Source organism: Equus caballus, chromosome 3, assembly GCF_041296265.1.
Source record: "Equus caballus isolate H_3958 breed thoroughbred chromosome 3, TB-T2T, whole genome shotgun sequence".
Taxonomy (NCBI): Eukaryota; Metazoa; Chordata; class Mammalia; order Perissodactyla; family Equidae; genus Equus; species Equus caballus.
The window spans coordinates 29,620,698-29,640,319 of NC_091686.1; the positions used below are offsets into that span (position 1 = coordinate 29,620,698).

The 19,622-nt window shown below is 44.9% G+C and overlaps 1 protein-coding gene across 3 annotated transcripts; it reads right to left on the reverse strand.

Annotated features, from left to right (window-relative positions):
- Positions 1-8,484: 8,484 nt before the first annotated feature.
- On the reverse strand, positions 8,485-19,062 carry SDR42E1 (short chain dehydrogenase/reductase family 42E, member 1). Of its 3 annotated transcripts, XM_070262102.1 has the most exons (4): positions 18,510-18,974; positions 15,244-15,338; positions 11,930-12,023; positions 8,485-11,338 (listed from the first exon to the last, which is right to left on the reverse strand). In XM_070262102.1, the coding sequence occupies exons 3-4, from the start codon at positions 11,995-11,997 to the stop codon at positions 10,225-10,227; spliced, it is 1,182 nt and encodes a 393-aa protein (XP_070118203.1). In that variant the 5' UTR covers positions 11,998-12,023; positions 15,244-15,338; positions 18,510-18,974; the 3' UTR covers positions 8,485-10,224. The 3 variants fall into 3 exon arrangements, with proteins under 3 accessions (XP_070118203.1, XP_014593915.2, XP_014593917.2); XM_014738429.3 differs by lacking the exon at positions 15,244-15,338 and having other exon boundaries at positions 18,942-19,062; XM_014738431.3 differs by lacking the exon at positions 15,244-15,338 and having other exon boundaries at positions 18,510-19,002.
- Positions 19,063-19,622: the final 560 nt, after the last annotated feature.

The following is a 19,622-nucleotide window of genomic DNA, read 5'->3' on the forward strand; positions in this document are numbered from 1 at the left end:
AAATGTGAGGCAGGAGAAAATAGTATGGAGAAAAATGGACACTACGGCCTTATTTTCTGTACAAATATACACATATACAGAAATTGGGGCCTTTTGGTAAAGGGTTTTTTGACTTTATATCCAGTGTTTTTACAAGGAAAATGTATTCACGCACTATTGGTATAATTACTTTTAAAACTAAAAAGAAGTACTCAGAGTGTGTTGACTGATATGTTATTTTGAGTTGTTTTTTAGCCCAGCATGGTTTAAAGCCAAGACACACTGTTGCAAGTGTTTAAATACATAAAAATTTAAAGCAGAGTGGGCACAGATTAGCATTTTTTTTCTCTGGCATAGTGTAATCTACTCTGCAACTTCAAAAAAAGACCTCTCATTTTCTGTTTCGAGCTCAAAACATCATCGCATTGAGGTACTTAAAACCACAGTAAACAAACTAGCACCTGTTATGTAGCACCATCATTATCTGAACATGCAGCTCTTCTTCTCAAAAGCTGGGCCTACGTTGCTCATCACTTACTGAGCATTCCACTTGAAGGCCTCAAACCCAACCAGCACGTCTTGCATCTATTCCTGTACCCCACCAGCTCCGCCTCCAAACCCTTCTGCCTCTCCCAGCAGAAGCACTATTAATTAAGGATCTACGTGCATAGTGCTTTGCAGGTTACAAAAGGGCCTCCACGCCATTTGATCCACACAAGCTCCCGCGTGAGATGATGAGGGAATGCTTTATCTCCTCTTTACACGTGAGGCATGGATTTGCCCAAAGTCTCATTGCAAATAAGAGATGGATCCTGCTAAAGGCCTAAGGCAGTGCAAGCAAATGCATGTGCCCCTTGAGCACTGAGGGGCCAAGATCACCCACCACCAAAGAATTCTTTTCCACTTGGGCCAAAGGTCTAAGGTCTTCCCAGTGCTTAGACAAACCTCTGCTTTCAAGTGCTTTGAAAAAAGTCCACCTTTCTGTAGGAGAATTTAAACATATAAGGCATCTCTACGAGTTGGGCTTTGCATTTTCCTTTCCTTTGGCAGATTTTTATTAGGCCCATGCTCCATGCCTGGAATGGTGTAAGAGACTATAGGGGAGGCAGATATCCATCAGCAGAGAGGAATGCTTGGGCTCTGCTCTCAAGATACCGGTTTAGAATGCAACTTGGGGAGGGGCGATGAGGACACGTGTAATATGACTAACGTCACACTGTGATTAGATGCAAAAACGAACCAACTATTCTTGGAGGATGTCCTATGGGTTATTAGGGCTCTAACATGCCGTATTCCTTACTTTAAATGAATAGGATTCCAGTAGATTAACTGTCCTAGACACACACACACGCCCCACCACACCCACGTTCACATGGTAAAACAATGCTTTGCTTGTTGATGTAACTTGATACGAGTTTGTACAGCAAAAGTCGCTATGCACAGTTACATGTTTTTTGCAATAAATAAAATAGTTTATTTTAATTGTAATTATAGTCTGGGTGACATTTGGCCTTGAATAGCGTTGTGCTAAAATGATAAAGCCACCACAGACATGGTAGTCAAGAGTTTGGTGTCTGGATGCAAGTGGACGTGGCTCAAATGAAGCTTCCCCACTTACTAGCGACTAGTGACCTTGGGTAAGATGCTCTACGTTCCTAGACCCCCATTTCCTCACATGTAAAACAGAGATAATAAATGTACCTACTTCTTAAAGTCATTGAGAGAACTAAATGAGCTTAAGAAATAGCGAAAGCCTTACACAGAGGAAACGTTCAACAAATCGCGTAATTAACTATTAAGAATGATCATCTGTGAGTAACTTGGTTAACGAGGGTGGCAGGTTAATATCCATCATTATCCCAGTGTTGAATACACCCAGAAGCAAAATCTCCTGTGAAAGTTACTGGACCACAACTCAGCGGGGGTGTTGTAGTTGCCCCAGCAACAGAGCAGCTAAGGCCTCCTCACAGCTGGGCAGTTTCAGAACTATATCCGCTATTCAGGACACTAGCTCCGAGGGACGGTTAGGAGCACAAGACTCATCCTCATAACAAAATTTAAAAATATAGATATTGGTAAGAAAGTATTTTACTTTCAGATCTGTAATAAGGCTCCCCTGGAGGACTGGAGAAAAAGACATCTAGAATATTTGCCAGGATTAAATTCCTACATCCTAGTAATGAGGAATTTTTTAATTACTTGCATGCTTCAACCAGCTCTGCTAGAAATAAACGTTGCAAATTACTGCAGATAAACCCCTTGCTGGATGAAAGACACTTGCCCGGGTCACTTTGCTCTGTGTAATTTTGTAGTGAGCTAGATTTCCCCTCAGTCATAATTACCTGAGTTTGAAAACAAAGGTATCTTTCTTGGTGTGCATGAGTTCTTAAATACAGACAGGTTACATTGTATGAATCTGCACAGCTTAGAGATGCTGTGGTTTCACTGGCTCCATTTCTGGTTAGATTTGCAATAGCAAATGGCTGTCTTGGGCTAAAAGATCAGGTAACGAGGCCCAACCAGATGGGTCCCAAAAGGCGCCGTTTGGCCAAAGGAAGCAGCTTCCCTGTGGGCTGGAGAAGCCAGCACTGATATGTGGCAATGATTGCCAGTCAACAAACAACAACTGGGCCTGCAGAGAGGAGGAGGCAGGAGGCCACCTGAACCTAAGGTTCTTTTGTGAGGCCCACCTCCCTCTTTCATTCAGCAGAAGTGTGCTGAACACCTGCTCTAGCAAAGCACTGGGAGGGGAAGAGCAATGGCGAATTCAGGAGCCTCTCATTGAGCATCTTGCGAAGGGAGCACGGATTTGGTATCAGGCAGCATTTTTCACCTCCTGGTTGGAAGATCAGAAACACCTGGAGGGCAGATTCTCACCCCATGCACACCTTCTGAGTCAGAACTGCCAGGGGATGAATTTGGAGTCTGCCTATATATTCCTATTGTGGTCAAGTAGACATAACATAAGGAGTTCTGAAATCGTTGGTTCTGATTCTTTTTTCCCCGGTTTGGGGGTTGTTTTGGCAAAAGGACTGCCTCCTAGAGCTTCCCACTCTGCTGTTCTGCATGACGTCACTCCTGTGGAGTCCATATTTTCTTTTTTTTAAATAAAAATTGTATATATTTAAGATGTACAACATGATTTGATAGACAAAGTGAAATGATTACTATAGCCAAGCTAATTAACAAGGTAATTACCCTCACATAGTTAATTTTTGTGATAAGAGCACCTGAAATAAATCTAGAGCTCTAATATATGGCATGATGACTATAGTTAATAACACTCTATTGTATTGAATAGTGGCGTCTGTATTTTTAACTTGGGCCTCCAGGGTTCTTATTTCAGGTTTAAAGGAAAGGATAACTGGGATATAAGAGCTGTAATCTCAGATGAGATCACCTGGCTGATAAGCGCATTCAGCCAATCAACAAGCATTTATTGGGCAGACGAAGGGATTGTTCTGTGTTCTCTGGACATAGAAGTTGACAAAACAGACATAGTCCCTGCCTTCATAGGATGCTAAAATTTTGGGGAACAAATCACTTTGTCAAACAATTTTATCATCTTAGAACAAGAGAGTTTGAACTAGACCGCGTAGTGTCTTGGGGGCAACCCAAATATACATGATTCTAGAAAAGGAAATTAGTCCGATTCTGGGAGAACTCTAGCAAGTGTTAAGTTGCCCCAGGGGCTAAGAAAGGCTCCTTTTTTGTAAGGAAGGGGGCACCCAGGTAAACGGAGAGTCAGTGCCTTGGGAAACCACAGAGTATTTTCACCTGTGCCCAGGAGTGGACTGTGGAGACTATAAGCCAAGACCTTTTCCACTTCACGGAGAAAAACCCAACTCAAGAGACTTTAAGCAGAAAAGAAAAGGTACTGAGCGAGACTCATGTGACAGGATGACCCAGAATGAAGTTAGGCTTGGGCACGGCTGGGTGTCAGGGCCCCAGTGATGTCTTCAAGGACCTTCTCCCATTTCTTGGCTCTGCTGTACTTAACTCACAGCTGGAGCCAGGAGCCCAAACAACATTTTCAGAACTCAGTCTCTCCTTCTGGGTAGGAGAGTCCACGGCAGCCCCAAAGACTATCCTCCCAATGAAGCAACGCTAGGAGAAAGAGTTTCTCCAAACAGCTCCCAGAGAAAAGTTGAAAGATGCTGATTGGCCCACCTTGGCCCAATGACTGATGTCAGAAGAATGGCAGTCTTCTGATTGGCCAGATTTTGCAGGTGGAGCTCAAACTCATGGAAGGGCTGGAAATGGGTTTCTCTCATCAAAAAGGAGAGTGCAGTGTCATTCTCCAAAGCAAGGGATGCTAGCAAACTGACAATTTTAATAAGGCATGAACTGCTGGTGTTGGCCAGCTAACACGAGGTCATTAGCCCCAGGGTGCATAGCTGAGTTGGGGCTGGAAGTAGAATCCTGCTTCTTCCACCCTGTCTGTAAGGCCAAGAGAACTGCAGGGCATTTGGAAAAGAATACTAGGTAGGAAATGCCCCCACAATTGTTAGCAAACTGATTAAAACTACACCAAAGCAATACTGGCTTTCTTATAATGACCATGTTAGGTGATTTAGGAAAATAAAACTTTTTCTTGAAAAGAATCTCTAGGCCTACTTTGTAGGCTTGAGAAATACTATAGCCTAGATTATCTGCTGCCAGAATGAGTCATTTGGACCACCAGTAACTGCTGCTGCTCTTAAGGTGGCACCATCTGCCAGAACAGCACTAAGGAGATCAAGTATTTTGATATAAGAAATTTTTATATGTTGAAGTACATAGGGAAGCCATTTCAATTTGAACTTGATTTGGCCTGAATTTTGTTTGAGCCAAAGAAGGCTGACTTACAGCCTGTCAAACATACATTGTACATCTGCTTTAATCATTAGCCTAAAGAATGTCCTCTTTGAAGACAAAAATAAATGCCTCCCTTCTTATGATGCCAGTAGTCTTTTGAAGATAGGTCTCCCTTCCTGTGACACCAGGGTCATGTTGACCCGCTGGGTATGTGCTAATCTGTAACAAAATATCTCCTCGAACCCTTGAAAGAATGTACCCCTGTCATGCTTGATGTATGTCTCTTTGTTTGGAAATGGTATATAACTGTACTGAACATCACACTTCTCCAGGGCGCTTTCTTCCCTTGCGAAGGCTGTGACTCCTGGGTTATAGTCCTCAGTTTAAATAAACTCTCTCCTGTTCTTTTGCAATAGAATGATTACTGATTATTTGCGTCAACAATTTCAACAGGCCTGCTGGGCCCCTCTTCCTTTCTGCAGACATGGGCAGCTTTGGCATTACCTTTGGGTTCAACCACAGTGCTCTTTGTCGTATAGCACGATCATTCCACAGGCTTCTGGATAACCGCCCTTTACTCCTTGGAAGCAGTGGTTGGGGTGGCCGTGCTGGGTGGCTTATGCCCAGGTGCCTAGGAGCACCCCATACGCACAGGCATGAGCATCGTTTCATAGCTTTATGCAGGTTGGGGGATTCAATGAAAGGTTGAGGGAAGGTGAGGGCAGCTGGGAACCCTAGAACTAATGGAATTCCTTAACTGCCGTATCTTCTGACCTTAGAAAGCAAAGGAGTCACTCTTCAGATAATAGACTGAGTAAATTGGTCAGTTTTCAGCTGCGACATGGAGGGAGGACAAGTAGGTTTCCACTCTGCCCACATCCTTTCCCCTTCTCTCAACATCTCACAGCGTTTCATATTTCCACCCTATCACATGCAGAATGCCCTCACTTATTTACTAGACCTCATCTAGTCTTGACTTAGTTAACATGCAATTCTAGAAGGCTGGCTATTTTCCCAAGTCTTCGACAGATTAGAAACAGTAAATTATGTGGGCACCAGAAAGGGGAATTCGCCCTTAGAGGAAAAACAGCAATCATTTAACAAATACTTATTGAACTCCTGTTTTGTGCTAGGCGTTAGGGATACAGCAGTAAGCAAGACAAAATCCTGCCCTCATGGAGCTTATAGGCACTAGGCGAATAATTACACAAACTATTACAGTTGTGATACAGGCTATAAAAGAAAAGCAGAGTGCTGTGAGAGCTTACAGCAGGAGGACCAGACCTAAATTGTTGGGATCACGGAAGGCCTCCAAGAAGAGACGTAAGCTGAGACATGAAATAAACACTGTACAGGCCAAAAAGGGGCAAGAGGTACGAGAAGCTTGGAACCCAGGACACTGCAAGAAGCCAGTGTAGTTTGGGCAAAGAGGGCAGTGTGGTGTGGGAGGAGTATGCCATGATAGGCAGGGGCCAGACCAAGCAAAGCCTCTTGGGTTACATTAAGGATTCTCAACCTAAACATGGACCGAGTTTGGAGCAGGGAAGCAACGTAGATTTACATCTTTATAGGATCGCTCTGCTTGGCAAGTGGAGAATGGATTGAAGGGAGGCAGGAATGGATGTAGGTGGAAGAAAAACATATTATTGGAGTCTAGGGGAGAGAGGTGACACCTGATACTGGCATGAATACAAGGTAAAATGAATGGGCTGAAAGGTGGATTAGGTGTGTCAAGTGAAGGGGAGGCAGGGGTCAAAGAAGATCCCAGATTTCTGGCATGAGAAAGTCAATGGATACTGGTGACATTTACTAAGAAACCCTGAAAGAATTTGGAGGGACTGTGAATTCCATTTTGGACATGTTGACTGCAAGATGGACGTGAAATATCCAGGTGGAGATGCAGAGGTAGTTGGATAGATGGAGCTCAAAAGAATGGTCTGGGCTGGAACGATAAATTTAGTGGTATATATTTGGAGTAGAGATGGATTAAAGCCAGGGGCTTGGATGAGATCACTTAGGGAGAGAGTATGGTGTTACAAGAGGGCCTAGTACTGAGCACTGCAGAAATCCACCGTTTAAAACTGAGGTGGAGGTGACGGTCAGCAAAGTGATGAGACACAGAGGAGTGCGGTAGCCAGGCTCCCACATGGTCTCCAATGATCCCTACTCTCCTGCCATTTACGTCCTTGTGTAATCTCTTCCCATGTGGAATAGGGTAACCTGTGTAGCCAATACGACATTGTGGAAATGATAGTCCACGACCAAGGTTTTATTGTGGCTATAAAACCTTTCAAGACCTCAGAGATACCCAAGGTGGTGCCTTAGAGAGCTGTACAAACAATAAGGCTTCTAAGAAGCTAAAGCGTGTTGTCCCTCAGCAGTCTGTGCAGAAGCCCAAGAGAACTTACCCCAAAGAGAGAAGAGAAGGACTTAAAGAGTTTTGTGGGGGTGGCTTTTGCTAATGGAGTGAACTGCAAGAAGACTCATAAGAGGCACATAAAGTGTTCAAAATAATTATATTCACAGTAACACTACCAGCTTGGACGGAAAGGGATACAGTTCAAAACATAAAGAGGCTTCAGACTCCCAAAATTCTCCTGGCAGGAAGCAGGCTGAGAAAACGATGCAGCTGTCAATGTGGGCTACCTTTCATGGAAAAGGAAGGATGACTCAGAGCATGGAGCCAAGAGCCCAGAGTCCAAGATGGCCTCAACACTCCCCACCTTCTGGTATTTACACCTTTGGGTAATTCCCTCTTACTGCATAGGACGGCTCTGTGTAACCAGCACAGTGTGGAGTGCCACTGTGTGACTTGTGAGGATAAGTCATGAAAGACACTGCAGCTTCCACCTTGCTCTCTTGGGTCACGTGCTCTGTGGGAAACCAGCCTCCGTGTCATGAGGACATTCAAGCAGTCCTAGAGAGATGCCCACCTGGTGGTGAACTGAGGCCAGCTGCCAACAGTCATGTGGATGAACCATCCTGGGAGTGGATCCTCCAGCTTCAGTCAAGTTTTCAGCTGACTGCAGCTCCAGCTGACGTCATGAGATGACCCTCATGAGACTATACACAAGAGCTACCCAGTTAAGCCACACCCAAATACCGGACCCACAGAAACTAGGAGGTACTATTTGTGGTTTTAAGATGATCCATCTTGGGGTGATTTGTTACATAGTGATAGAGAATTAATATGAAAAGGACCAGAAGAGCGTGAGTTCGCGACAAGGAAACGAACCATGTTTCAAGGAGAGAGGACAACTGCGTCAAATGTAGAATGGCCGAATGTCTCATATCTGGATGACAATAAAGCCTATATATTGATTCGGAATTTCATTCAGATAGCTTGATTGTGGAGAACAAAAACAAGCAAAACCCCACCATAGTTGGTTTAAGAAAACTGAGAAGGATCTTTCTTTTGAAGGACTTCATTACAAACATGTTTTGGAAGTCGGTGATACCTCTCAACAACAATAGATAAAGGTCTTACTGTACTCCCCTGGTCTATCAGTGACCTTCTCGTCTGGACATACTAGCCTGTCATTACTAGCCTGTAAGTCTGCCGAGGATAGAGAAACCTGCCCATTCGCATCTGGAGTGTTAGATACGCAGCGGGTGCTCGTACAAGAAAACCCGGGACTGAAGCAAAAGCTTCTTATGAAATCAAAGACTCGAAAAATAGTTTACAGAAAACAATCACACACCACCATCTCATTTTTATGTTGCAATTTATATATTAAAAGTACTTTCACCACATCTTATTTTACGATCACAACAAACCCTGTGAGGTAGGGAGGTGGGTTTAGAGAAAGGGCAAATAGTCATTCCCATTTCCCAAATGAGGAATCTGAGGCCTAAAGAGGCTTCAGTTACTTGGTTAAGGCCACACAAAATATTCACGGTTGCAGGTCTTCTGGTATCAGATTGAGCACTTTTCCCAAAACACCCAGGCGCCGTTCACCAGGGAGTATTCATCTTCCCGACCAACTCTAACGTAACCGTCCACAGCAATCGATCCTCTTCTCAAGGGTGGAACACTGCCCTTTCTGCAGCTGGAATCACCGAATGGGTAAAGATTCGCTGTCTTCTTTCCACTTTGGTTCTTACGCAACAGTACAACCTGAACTCTTCCACGGCAGTCCCCGGGGGCGGCTAGACAATGCGGCCATTGTTCAAAACACTGCTCCCTGGAAGCTGCCTTCAGAGAACCCAAATTCTTCCCAGTGAGAAAACCAGTCTGTTAGTTTAGAGTTACGCTTCACTTTTTAATTACAAATGGCATCATTAGCTTGATCATCATCCTTAATCATCAGATTTTTAGCTCTTTCCTAAACTTCAATCTCAGAGACCAAAACTTTATACAAAGATGAGGATATTCAAACACACTTGTTACAGACTCTGAGAGCATATCGCGAAGGCATTCCAGAAAGATTAGTAGCAACAGCACCCTCTGAACGGAATACCCCAAGGAAGAAAAGCCTCATTGGGAATGTACAGTAACAATATTAAGAAAAATAATGGCTTAGGTGTGTGGGTGGCACTTTATATGCCTCGTTGAATTTAATCCTCAAAAGAATCCTATGAGAGAAGATAAAGGTCTACCTGTTTAAACATCAAACACTACCATGTGGTCACACAGGTTTAACGGTTTTATAAGAGAAAAGGTGAAAAGGAATCCCCAAAACTGACACTGTGAAGAGTCAGTGCCTCCCCTGCAACAGCCATCATTTCCTCAGAGGGTTGGTCTGAGGGATCTGGCACAATTTGGTGTTTTTCACACATTTTCAAGGGCTGTTAGTGGTTTTTTTTTTTTTTTTGAGGAAGATTAGCCCTTAGCTAACATCTGCCGCCAATCCTCCTCCTTTTGCTGAGGAAGACTGGCCCTGAGCTAACATCTGTGCCCATCTTCCTCTACTCTATATGTGGGATGCCTACCACAGCAGGGCTTGACAAGCGGTGTGTAGGTCTGCGCCTGGGATCTGAACTGGCGAACCCCAGGCTGCCAAAGCAGAACGTGCGCACTTAAACCACTGCGCCACCAGGCCGGCCCCAAGGCCTGTTAGTGTTTCGCCATTCCTGTATCAATGTGGGTTTTAGTCCACTCTAAGTAGATGCAAAGTCTATGGAATGGAAATAAGTACAGTTTTAGGTTCTGAGAAATTCAAGTAAGATAATTCCAATCTAAGTTTAGCTCTATGGCTCCCAAATGACTTATACTGTACCCTCTAAAGCAGGACACAAGAACCCAAATTCCCAACTTATCTTTGCCTCTTTTTTCTCCCATCAGGATTAGTACAAAGAGGTAAGAAATGAAGACTTAGTCCAAGAACCTATTCTTAAACAGCAATCTAAAGAGCCAAAATTTGGCATCAGATATCTATCTTTTAAAACCCATGTTTCTTGAAAACCATCCAAACCAATGTGATCAGCTCCTTATTTTTAGCTCCTCCTTCACAGTGACAGAATCACAGAAGAAGACAGCCATGTGAGAAGTGCTACAACCAAGAGTGAGACCAATAGCCCAACCCAAACAAGAGCCTCAGAGTCACCATTCCCAGGACTTCTGCCATGACCACGGGCTTTAAACCATTCCACCACTTCCTGGAGGTCAAACGGCTGAGCCTCATAACCTAGCTCCTTCTTGGCTTTCTCCAGGCTAAAGTAATGTGTGACGCCAGTTTTGTACACTTCAGTGCAGGTGAGGAAGGGCTGGAAGTTGTAGAGTCGACGCACGATGAAGTGGGCCATCTCCATTAGGAACGCAAAGCAGTAGATGAGGGTCAATGGCAGGCGGACGGATGGGAAGTTGTAGCCCAGGCCCTCAACCAAAGGCCGGAGGAACTCAAAGTTGTTCACAGGCCTGCCATCTGAGATGAAGTAGGGCTGTCCAGAGGCAACGTGGCCTTTGTCAGCTTTCAGGGCCTCTGAGGCCAGAATGTGAGCCTGCACCAAGTTATCCACATGGACAAATTCAACCAGGCTCTTGGGATCCCCAAACACAAACTTGAACAGGCCCCTCTCAATGTAGCTCACTATCCTGGGGAGGTGCCTTTGTTCTCCAGGCCCGTAGATGCCAGCCGGCCTTAGAGCACAGGTTCTCAAGACACGATTGCTTCCTTCCAGGACCGTCCCATTGGCCTCCAGCACCTTCTTCTCTGCGATAGATTTGGTCCGAGAGTAATGATCAGGATGGAGGTGCAGAGGTAGGTAAGGCAGAGATTCATCTCCGTTTCTGATAACTTGACCTCCGAAGATGACATTGAAAGTGCTAGTGTAAACTAATCTTGGGACCCCCCTCCTCCTGCAAGCCTGGAGCACGTTGTCTGTGCCCCCCACATTGACTTCTTCAATCAACTTTCGATCCAGTTGCTCCTTCCCTGACATACCATACGAAGCAACATGGAACACACAAGTGACATCCTCCCCCTTGAAGGCTCTCTCTATGTCAGAGAGGTGGCGAATGTCTCCATGTATGAACTTGATTCCTTCTGGAATGGTCTGAGTAGGGCTCTTGATGTCAAACAGAATCACATGGATTCCCTTCTGGTTCAAAGCACAGCCCAGGCTGAGATGAGAAAGTAAAAACACTTAAATCAAATCACTACTGAGCTATGCCTAGGAAAGGTGCTTAAAATAATTTACCAATCAATGTGGGGCAGATCCAAGTTTTCTTGGTTTATCCTGACTCCTCAATTTACATGTTCATTGGTGCAAGTCTTACTTATGCAAATATTAAAAAATGAGAATCCTCACATCTACTTAAATTAACATGAGAGAGGCTTTATCTTCAAAGACATGGCATCTAGATGTTACATTTTTCCCCCTCACTTCTAGGACCCACCATCTATTCTTTGAAATATTCATGAATGACAACATAACTGTGAAAGAATAGCTATTATTTTAAATTATTTTTGGTGACATGAATAATCTCCCCTCCCCAAGTTGACGGCTCTATAGAGAATTTTTCTTAAAGTGGAATATATCTGTGGTTCTGAATTTCAATATCCGAGCATTGGGCCCCACAGTTGATTTCTGGTTTAACATTACACAAACAAGTAAGTGTCTATCTTGTATTAACATCAGAATTGAAAGCTATACTGTTTTCAGCAACTACCAGTAAAATAATTCCATGGGCATATCTTATAGATGCACTGACCGGAAACCAAAATAGCCACCTCCTCCGGTAATGAGGACAGTTTCCTTCGGAGATTTTTGGGAGTCCATATGTGGCAGTCAAAAGATCACTGGACCTGCAAGAAAGAAGTATGCAGTACTGTTACTGATCCCTCTGAGTCTACCGCTGCTTCTAAAAAGTTGAGCTGATAATAAGCTCACAGGCTTATGAAGACTGAATGGGATAGTGTATACATATGCCCAATAAAATGCCCGACACAGTACAGGTGTTCCATGGATGTCATTGTTCAAATTTCCTTTTCTTCAAGCTCTAGAGTTTGGGGATTCAATGATTCCATTACATTCCCCCATACCATGATTAGGTCTCCCAAAAGCACGAGGTTACAAAAAAGTCTGACAAGTTCTTCTGGATAACCGTACTAAGCAGATCAGATGGCCAGATAAGCTAATCAGATGACTCATGCACAAATCAGCGGTGTGACGGGTGAAGACAAGATTCAGTAAGTGACTGTCTCAGTGGCCTGAGAGTATATGGAAGAGAAGAGTAAGACATATCAGGAAAAACTGGGCAAAACGGTGTGGAGAATGGTTGATGGATTCCAACAGTTTGACTAAGCAATTGTCACAGTTGTGTTTATAAGAAAATTCATCAAGAATGAACACACCAGCATCCTTTAATATGCCTAACAGTGACCTTATGATTCTATTACTTTCTGCATGCAGAACACTCCCATTTGGATTTGGAGTACCCATAAAACCAAATGTAGTCAATTCTAGTATTTGACATAATCACATGACTTTGTTACAGATGCTGTTTCCAAACGCAGGAGATGTTAGCCACCGACATTTCAATCCAGACTTCTTACCTTCACCTCTATGACCTGCCATCTCCCTCTCTGTCTTCACCTCACACTCCTCCTCCATCCGTCCTCTACCCTCCAACTACTGGACATTCCTTCCTTTCCTTAAAGATGCTGAGCTCATTCGTGCCTTGAGACCAAAGCATGCTTCCTGTTTTGCCTCAGTGGGAAACTGCTCCATCAGGTCTTTGCCTGGCTGCATCTTTCTCAATATTTAGGTCTGCTCAAATGTCATTTCCTCACCTCACAGAGGTTCTCTGATCACTCAGTGCAAAAGAGCTCCCCCTTACCTTAAATGCTGCTTTGTTCTCTTTGTGGCACATTTCACTACCTAAAATTATTTGTCTATTTTTTTTACGATTGATCTCCTTCCAAGAGACCTGAGACCTTCTGCTTTTTTTCACTGGTGTGTCCCTACCAGAACCCAGAACACGGCAGATACTCCACAAGTATTTGCTGAATTTATGGATGATTTTGAACACTGTGAAATATATCTCATTTAGTAAAATTATGATGGGCACAAATTATGCAGGGCCCCGCATTGTCTAAACGTCATTGGTGTGTATGCCAATGAACACTGCCATTTTAATTAAACTTATCTCCTAGAAAGTCCTGGGTTATGGAATGAAAATGACATAAAGCTCAGTGAGACAGCGTTCCTGCATTCTGGAGGGTATGACGGAGGAGAGAGGCTATCTCAAATATCTAAAGCACCAGGCAAAAGGGAGAAAACAACAGTGCTTTATAATGTCGGTGTAAACAAGGGGCTGTGCGAACACCGAGGTGGGGTGGGGAGAAATTGATTCTGAAGGGCAGATCAGCAAAAAGCTGAGGCTAATAATAACTCCCTGAGGAGTGAGCATTAGAGCTGAATCAGGACAATGGGAGGATGTGAGCAGGCTGAGATGAGGCGGAGGGTTACCACAGGCTGACGGAGCATCAGAAATGAGTGGAAGAGCATCAGGGAAGGAAGGCTGTGTTGGGCAACTAGCGTGGCGAGTCTGCTGCGGCTGGAGTGCCACCTGAAGCCCAAGGGAGTACCGGGGGATATGGGGGGTAGGACAGCCTGGGATCAGCTCAGAGACAGCTTCAAGTCCACTTTGGGGGAGTTTGCATTCTGTTCTGCAGACAAGAGAAAGCGTTTGTAGGTTTTACAGGAAGGATGCGCTCACTGTGGTCCTTGCTAAAGATCAAGCTTCCTGGAGGAGGGAGAGGCTGGAAACGGAAGAGTCTGGGTAAGGGGGATGGGGCGCTGAGCTGGAGGGCTCTCAGGCAGGACGAGATGCCAGGGTGCTCAGCTGAATTACGATGAGAGCTGGCAGGTACTCAATGGGGTGACAGCGGACAGCGTCCAGGTGAAGTCTGAGGAAGGTGATGTCATTAACCGAAAGAGCACACACGGGTTTCAGAAATGTTCTGTCTGCTTAATAGAGTTTTGATTAATAGGATGCCAGATAACAAAATTTAAGATATTCTTATTATCGCCACAAGAATTCCACTGTAAGGGATTCAGAAAATGGACAAACCTTCAAAGAGTCCAATTAAGAAAACTCCAACAGAAATTCTTCTTCATCTCTAACATCCTTTGTTTCTAAAATTGCACATTCCAGTCCAGTCATGAGACCACAGGTCAATCATGGCTCATGTGCACATTAATCACGCCAGGAATGTACAAGTTCAAATTATTAATGCTTCAGGGTACCTGCCAGGCCTATTCATGCGACTCCTCATTACCTTCCAACAGACTCCAGAACGATCTGAGGTAAGAGCTTGCTTAACTGACCTGATTAGGAGGGTCAGACAAGAAAGGTGGCAATGAGTAAGGAAAAACTAATCATTTAGCGAGACAAACAGCACCGGTAAAACCTTCGTAGACTACCAGCCATTAATGGTATTACCCAGGAACCACTCCCTCCCTTCCTGGCTCCCGACATCAATAAGCGCAGAAAAATCACAGCAAACACATTTCCCGGAAAACCGCAAGAAATTTCCATGAACGCTAGGCCAGAGGGGAGAGAAAGAGGATACACGGTTTTCCTTCAACCAGCTCCCACATTTTTACAGACTTTACGGCTTCTGTTTTATTAATTAATTTCCATCTGATTCCTTCCAGGGCTGGGCACTCAGACCAGCGTTTATAATCGCAATAGCTTTAAGGCTTCCAAAACGTGGCTTTGTTCAGTAATTGCTTTCCTCTGGGGAGGGTTGGGGAGAGGGTAGCACCATCTCACCTGAGCAGTCGTTTTAGCAGACATAGGTTAAAGTTGAGTATATGATCAAGAAAAAGGAACCTTAATTACAAACAGGAAAAAATGAAATTTAAAATCTGCCTGACCTCTTGATAATACTAAGATAAAGTGAGGGCAATAAAGTTGACATCTCACAGGGAAGTTCTGAGAAGAAAGTCATAAAAATGAGGAGGAGTACTTTAGATTTACAAAGACCTAATTAAATGCTAAGGATCAGTAATAAGAACCTTAGATTATGCACAGTTCCTTCATCCCACGAGTTCAAGATGACGATGCTACGAACTCCCTGGTATTATAATGTAATATACAAATCCAGGTGCCCCTAGAGTATGGAACAGAGAGGAGAATTGAAGACTGCTGTCAGAAAAACAAAAATTTACTGTATGTACTTTAAGGAAAAGACAAATATCTCTAGGTAGTTTAACCTATGATAGCATTATTTTCTTATTTAAAGATTGGCTCTGAGCTAACATTGTTGCCAGTCTTCTTTTTTGTTTTTTTTCCTTTTTTCTTCTTCTCTCCAAAGCCCCTCAGTACACAGTTGGATATTCTAGCTGTAGGTCCTTCTGGTTCTGCTATGTGGGACAGCTCGATGAATGGTATTAGGTCTGCACCCAGGACCCAAACTGGCAAAACCCTGGGCTGCTGAAGCAGAGCACACGAACTTAACTGCTTGGGCACGGGGCCGGCCCCTGACGGTGTGTTTTAAATCACTGCCCCAAGTACTGACTAGAGGCAAAAGGTAGCTGTGTTCTGACCGGATGGACATTGAGGCTAGAGGGCTTAGAAATGGTGTTGTTCAAATTCCACGCGTGATCTGAAAACTATTTGTGTTTAACAAAGAGCAGTCAAAGCAATAAAGATGAAGTGGTTAGAGATGATAAAGAGAGGAACTCTGATACAGGTAAAAGGGATGCAAGGTGTAAAGCCAAACACATTTCTGAAGAAAATTAACTATGGGCATAGCATCAAGTGGGAAGTTGACATACCCAAACATAGAGGCCTTTGCACACACTCTTCTGAATATAATCAAGGTGCCAGTGATACCGACCCTGATATCAGTTTCCCCACATTAAACCCAGCATATATGGGGTTAAAACCAAAACACTCATTCCCTGCTTACTCTCTGGCTTCCTAGCTCCAGAATCCACTATCCTCCATGGAGACAGACACCGTCAAGGGACAAGCACCTGGATTATCTTCTCCCCTCGAAGAGATATAGGCTGGTGGGAAAGCTGCTGACCAGCAAGGTCATAGGCTCCCTCCTCTCTGCAAGTGTCTCAAGGCCAAAGACAGGCTGGTGGGAAAGCTCCGACCAGCAAGGCCATATGCTCCCCTGCCCCCACCTAAAACCCCAAATAAAAACCCTTCCTTTTAGCTTTTCGAGGAGTTTGGGATTTGAGCATTAGCTGCCCTCTCTCCTTGCTCAGCGCTGTGCAAAAATAAAATTCCTACTTTCTTCCTCCACACCCGGTGTCAGAGATTGGCCTGCTGCACAACAAGTGAGCGAACTCACTTCAGGTTTGGTAAAGCCAGGGCAGCTAATGCTCATCAGCTCAGGTGTATCAAATCTGGTCCAGCTGTCCACTCAAACTCCTTTTACCCACATATTTGTTGCACAAAAGATCCTCACAATTCTTCATGATGCTTATGACAAAAGTAATTAAATAATTTTATAATTGCCTTTCCCATCTGCTTCCCAAACTACACTCCATATGAGCAGAGGCCGTTTCCCCAGGAGTATCTGCAGGGCCAAGGAGTATCTGGCAGATCGTGGACTCAATAAACATAAAGGGAATGAGCACTCTGCAACCTCTTCAAACGCCCCTTTCTGCCGTGTTGGCAAGGAGCACCACACTCGTGCTTCCTCTCCTCTCCAGGCCCGCGTGTCCGCCACTTCAACCCTGCAAAGCAGCATCAGCTGCCATTTATTAAGCACTTACTGTGTGCCAGGCATTGCGCTAGGCCCTTTCCGTGAATTATTCTCCCTGATGCTCCTAACGACCCTCCAAGACGATACTTACTATTAGTACAGCTAGTGAATGGTAGAGCAGAGATGTGTACCCACTGGAACCCAGGTCTGTCTGACTCCCCAGCTTATGTCTCAACCACAACAGGCACCCGGGGCTGTGCAGAGTCTATCACCGGGAGCAGCAACCCTATGGTGACCTGAGTCCTATGGGGGCTTTCACAGCTAACATATTCTGCAACCTCATAGGGCCCCTCCAATTACTGGAGGGCCACGGAGGAGGCGCCCCCTCTCCTCCCACGAGGCAGGGGTAGCGAGGATGCAAGATTAAGCTTCCTAGGTTAGAAATAAGAAAATGTGGGTCCTGGACGTGCTACTCTCACCAATTCCTTGTGCCCTTCTGGGCAAATCTCTGAACCTCTCTGATCCTGTTTCCTCCTCACTAATATGAAAATAACAACTATGGCTACATTTATGATTTAATATGGACTAAGTGCTCTAAAGGCTTTAAAGGTTTACCACTGAAGCCTCAGGACGATCTTCTGGGGTAGTTATTATTAGCCTCAGCTTTTCAGATATGAGAAAAAAGGCTCAGAGATGAAGAAACTTGCCCATGTATATATCCAAAGTAAATAAAGTCACTGTCTCAAAAATATGTCTATCTGTGCCCCCACATTCATTGCAGCATTAGTCACAATAGCCAAGGCATGAAAACAACCTAAGTGTTCATTAATGGATTAATGGATAAAGAATATGTGGCATACAGTACCTATACAATGGAATATTCCTCAGCCATAAAAAAGGAAATCCTGCTATTTTTGACAAAATGAACAGAACTTGTGGGAATTATGCTAAGTGAAATAAGTCACACAGAGAAAGACAAATATTATATGATCTCACTTATATGTAGAATCTAAAAAAAGCTGAACTCATAGAAACAGAAGGGTGGTTACCAGGGGCTGGGAGGTGGGGGAAACGAGATGTTGGTCAAAGGACACAAATTTCCAGTTATAAGACAGAATCATTTCTGGGAATCTAATACACAGCACGGTGACTACAGTTAACAATAACCTTGACAGTTGCTAAAAGAAAAAATCTTTAAAGTTCTCACCACACACAAAAGTTCTAATTATATGAGGTCAGGGAGATGTTAACTAAACTTCCTGTGGGTATGTCACATATATACGGACATCACATCATCATCGTACGCCTTAAAATTACATGTTATAATGCCAATTATATCTCAATAAAGCTGGAAGAAAAAAATTGAAAAGAAAAAAGAAAAAGAAGAAAGAGACTGGCTCCTGGCTCCTGCAGGTCGTGAGTGGCTGCTCAGCACCCAGGGCTCGAAGCCAGGTCTGCAGGACCCGCCAGCTGGGTTGGGACAATGCAGGTTGTTGACTTACCACTTTGACAATTTCCGTCACAACCGGAACTTCTGGTACTATTACTCACCCATTATGTTTTATTTAAATCTACTCACCATTTTACAAGAAACACGTTCATTTTAAGTGCCAACCTTACCTTGCCACCTTAAATGGGAAACCAGAATCATTTGTCACAGACAAGGTAACCTTCCCAAAAGGTGGGGTGGTGACAAAAGATATGGGTCAGTCTAACGAGTTACAGGTGCCTGTTGAAAGCTGTGAGCTTGGGGCCTGCTGTCTTTTAATAAAAAGAAAAAGGGAATCAGAGGCCAGGCAGCGTTTGAGGCTTTCGCGACATTCTGGGAAGCCACGCCGAACCCGGCTCCTTGGAATCCGAAAGAAGTGAACAGGGGAGGATGTCCCCGCCACCCGCGCAGGGGACCACCGGCCGCTGGGCTCGTCCCACCGCGGCGGCCACCCCCGCAGCTGCACTGGGCTCGCCCTCGGCCGCCCCCGACGAGTGATCGCGGCAGCCAGCCAAGCCCGGGTCCCCGCAGGGGGTCTCCCCTCCTATCCCGGGCAAACTCACGACGTCGGCGACGGCGGCGGCGGCGGCGGCGGCGGCGGCGGCGGCGGACGGCTCAGACCTCAGCACCCCGCCCCGCCCCGCCCCGCCCCCGCTCGGCGCCCGAGTTCTCGGACCGGCCTCCCCAGCATCTGGGCCTCTCTAGGAAGCCCGGAGGTCTAGGCATGTCTATGATGTGCAGGTTTCTCGTCCACCCTCACCTGTGCTGAGGCGGAAGGTTCATTCTCCCCCACGTGCTCGCCCCATGTATTCCAGCTTCGCGAGTGACCTTTCGGGGTCTACTCCCACTGCTATTCCCAGATATTGGTCTATCTGCCATTAGACTTCCACCTCTGCCTTTGCGTACTCCCCATGCTGGGCACAGACAGTGCCTCATAAATAGGAGGGGCTCAGCTCCATCAGTGTTGCCTGAATGGAGGGATGGATGGATGGATGGATGGGTGGGTGGGTGGATAGATGGATAGATGGATGATGAATGGATGATGGATGGATAGATGGGTGGATAATGGATGCATGGATAATGGATGAGGCTCCATCAGACTCCTGAATATTCACTCTCCATTATTTTTTAAAGTCTCTATTTATCTCTGAGTTTCCACGTTTATGTGTGTCCATATGTCTTCCTGTGCCCCTGATTTTCCCTGCTTTTTTTCAGTTCCACTCCTGGTCACTGAGCAGGCAAGA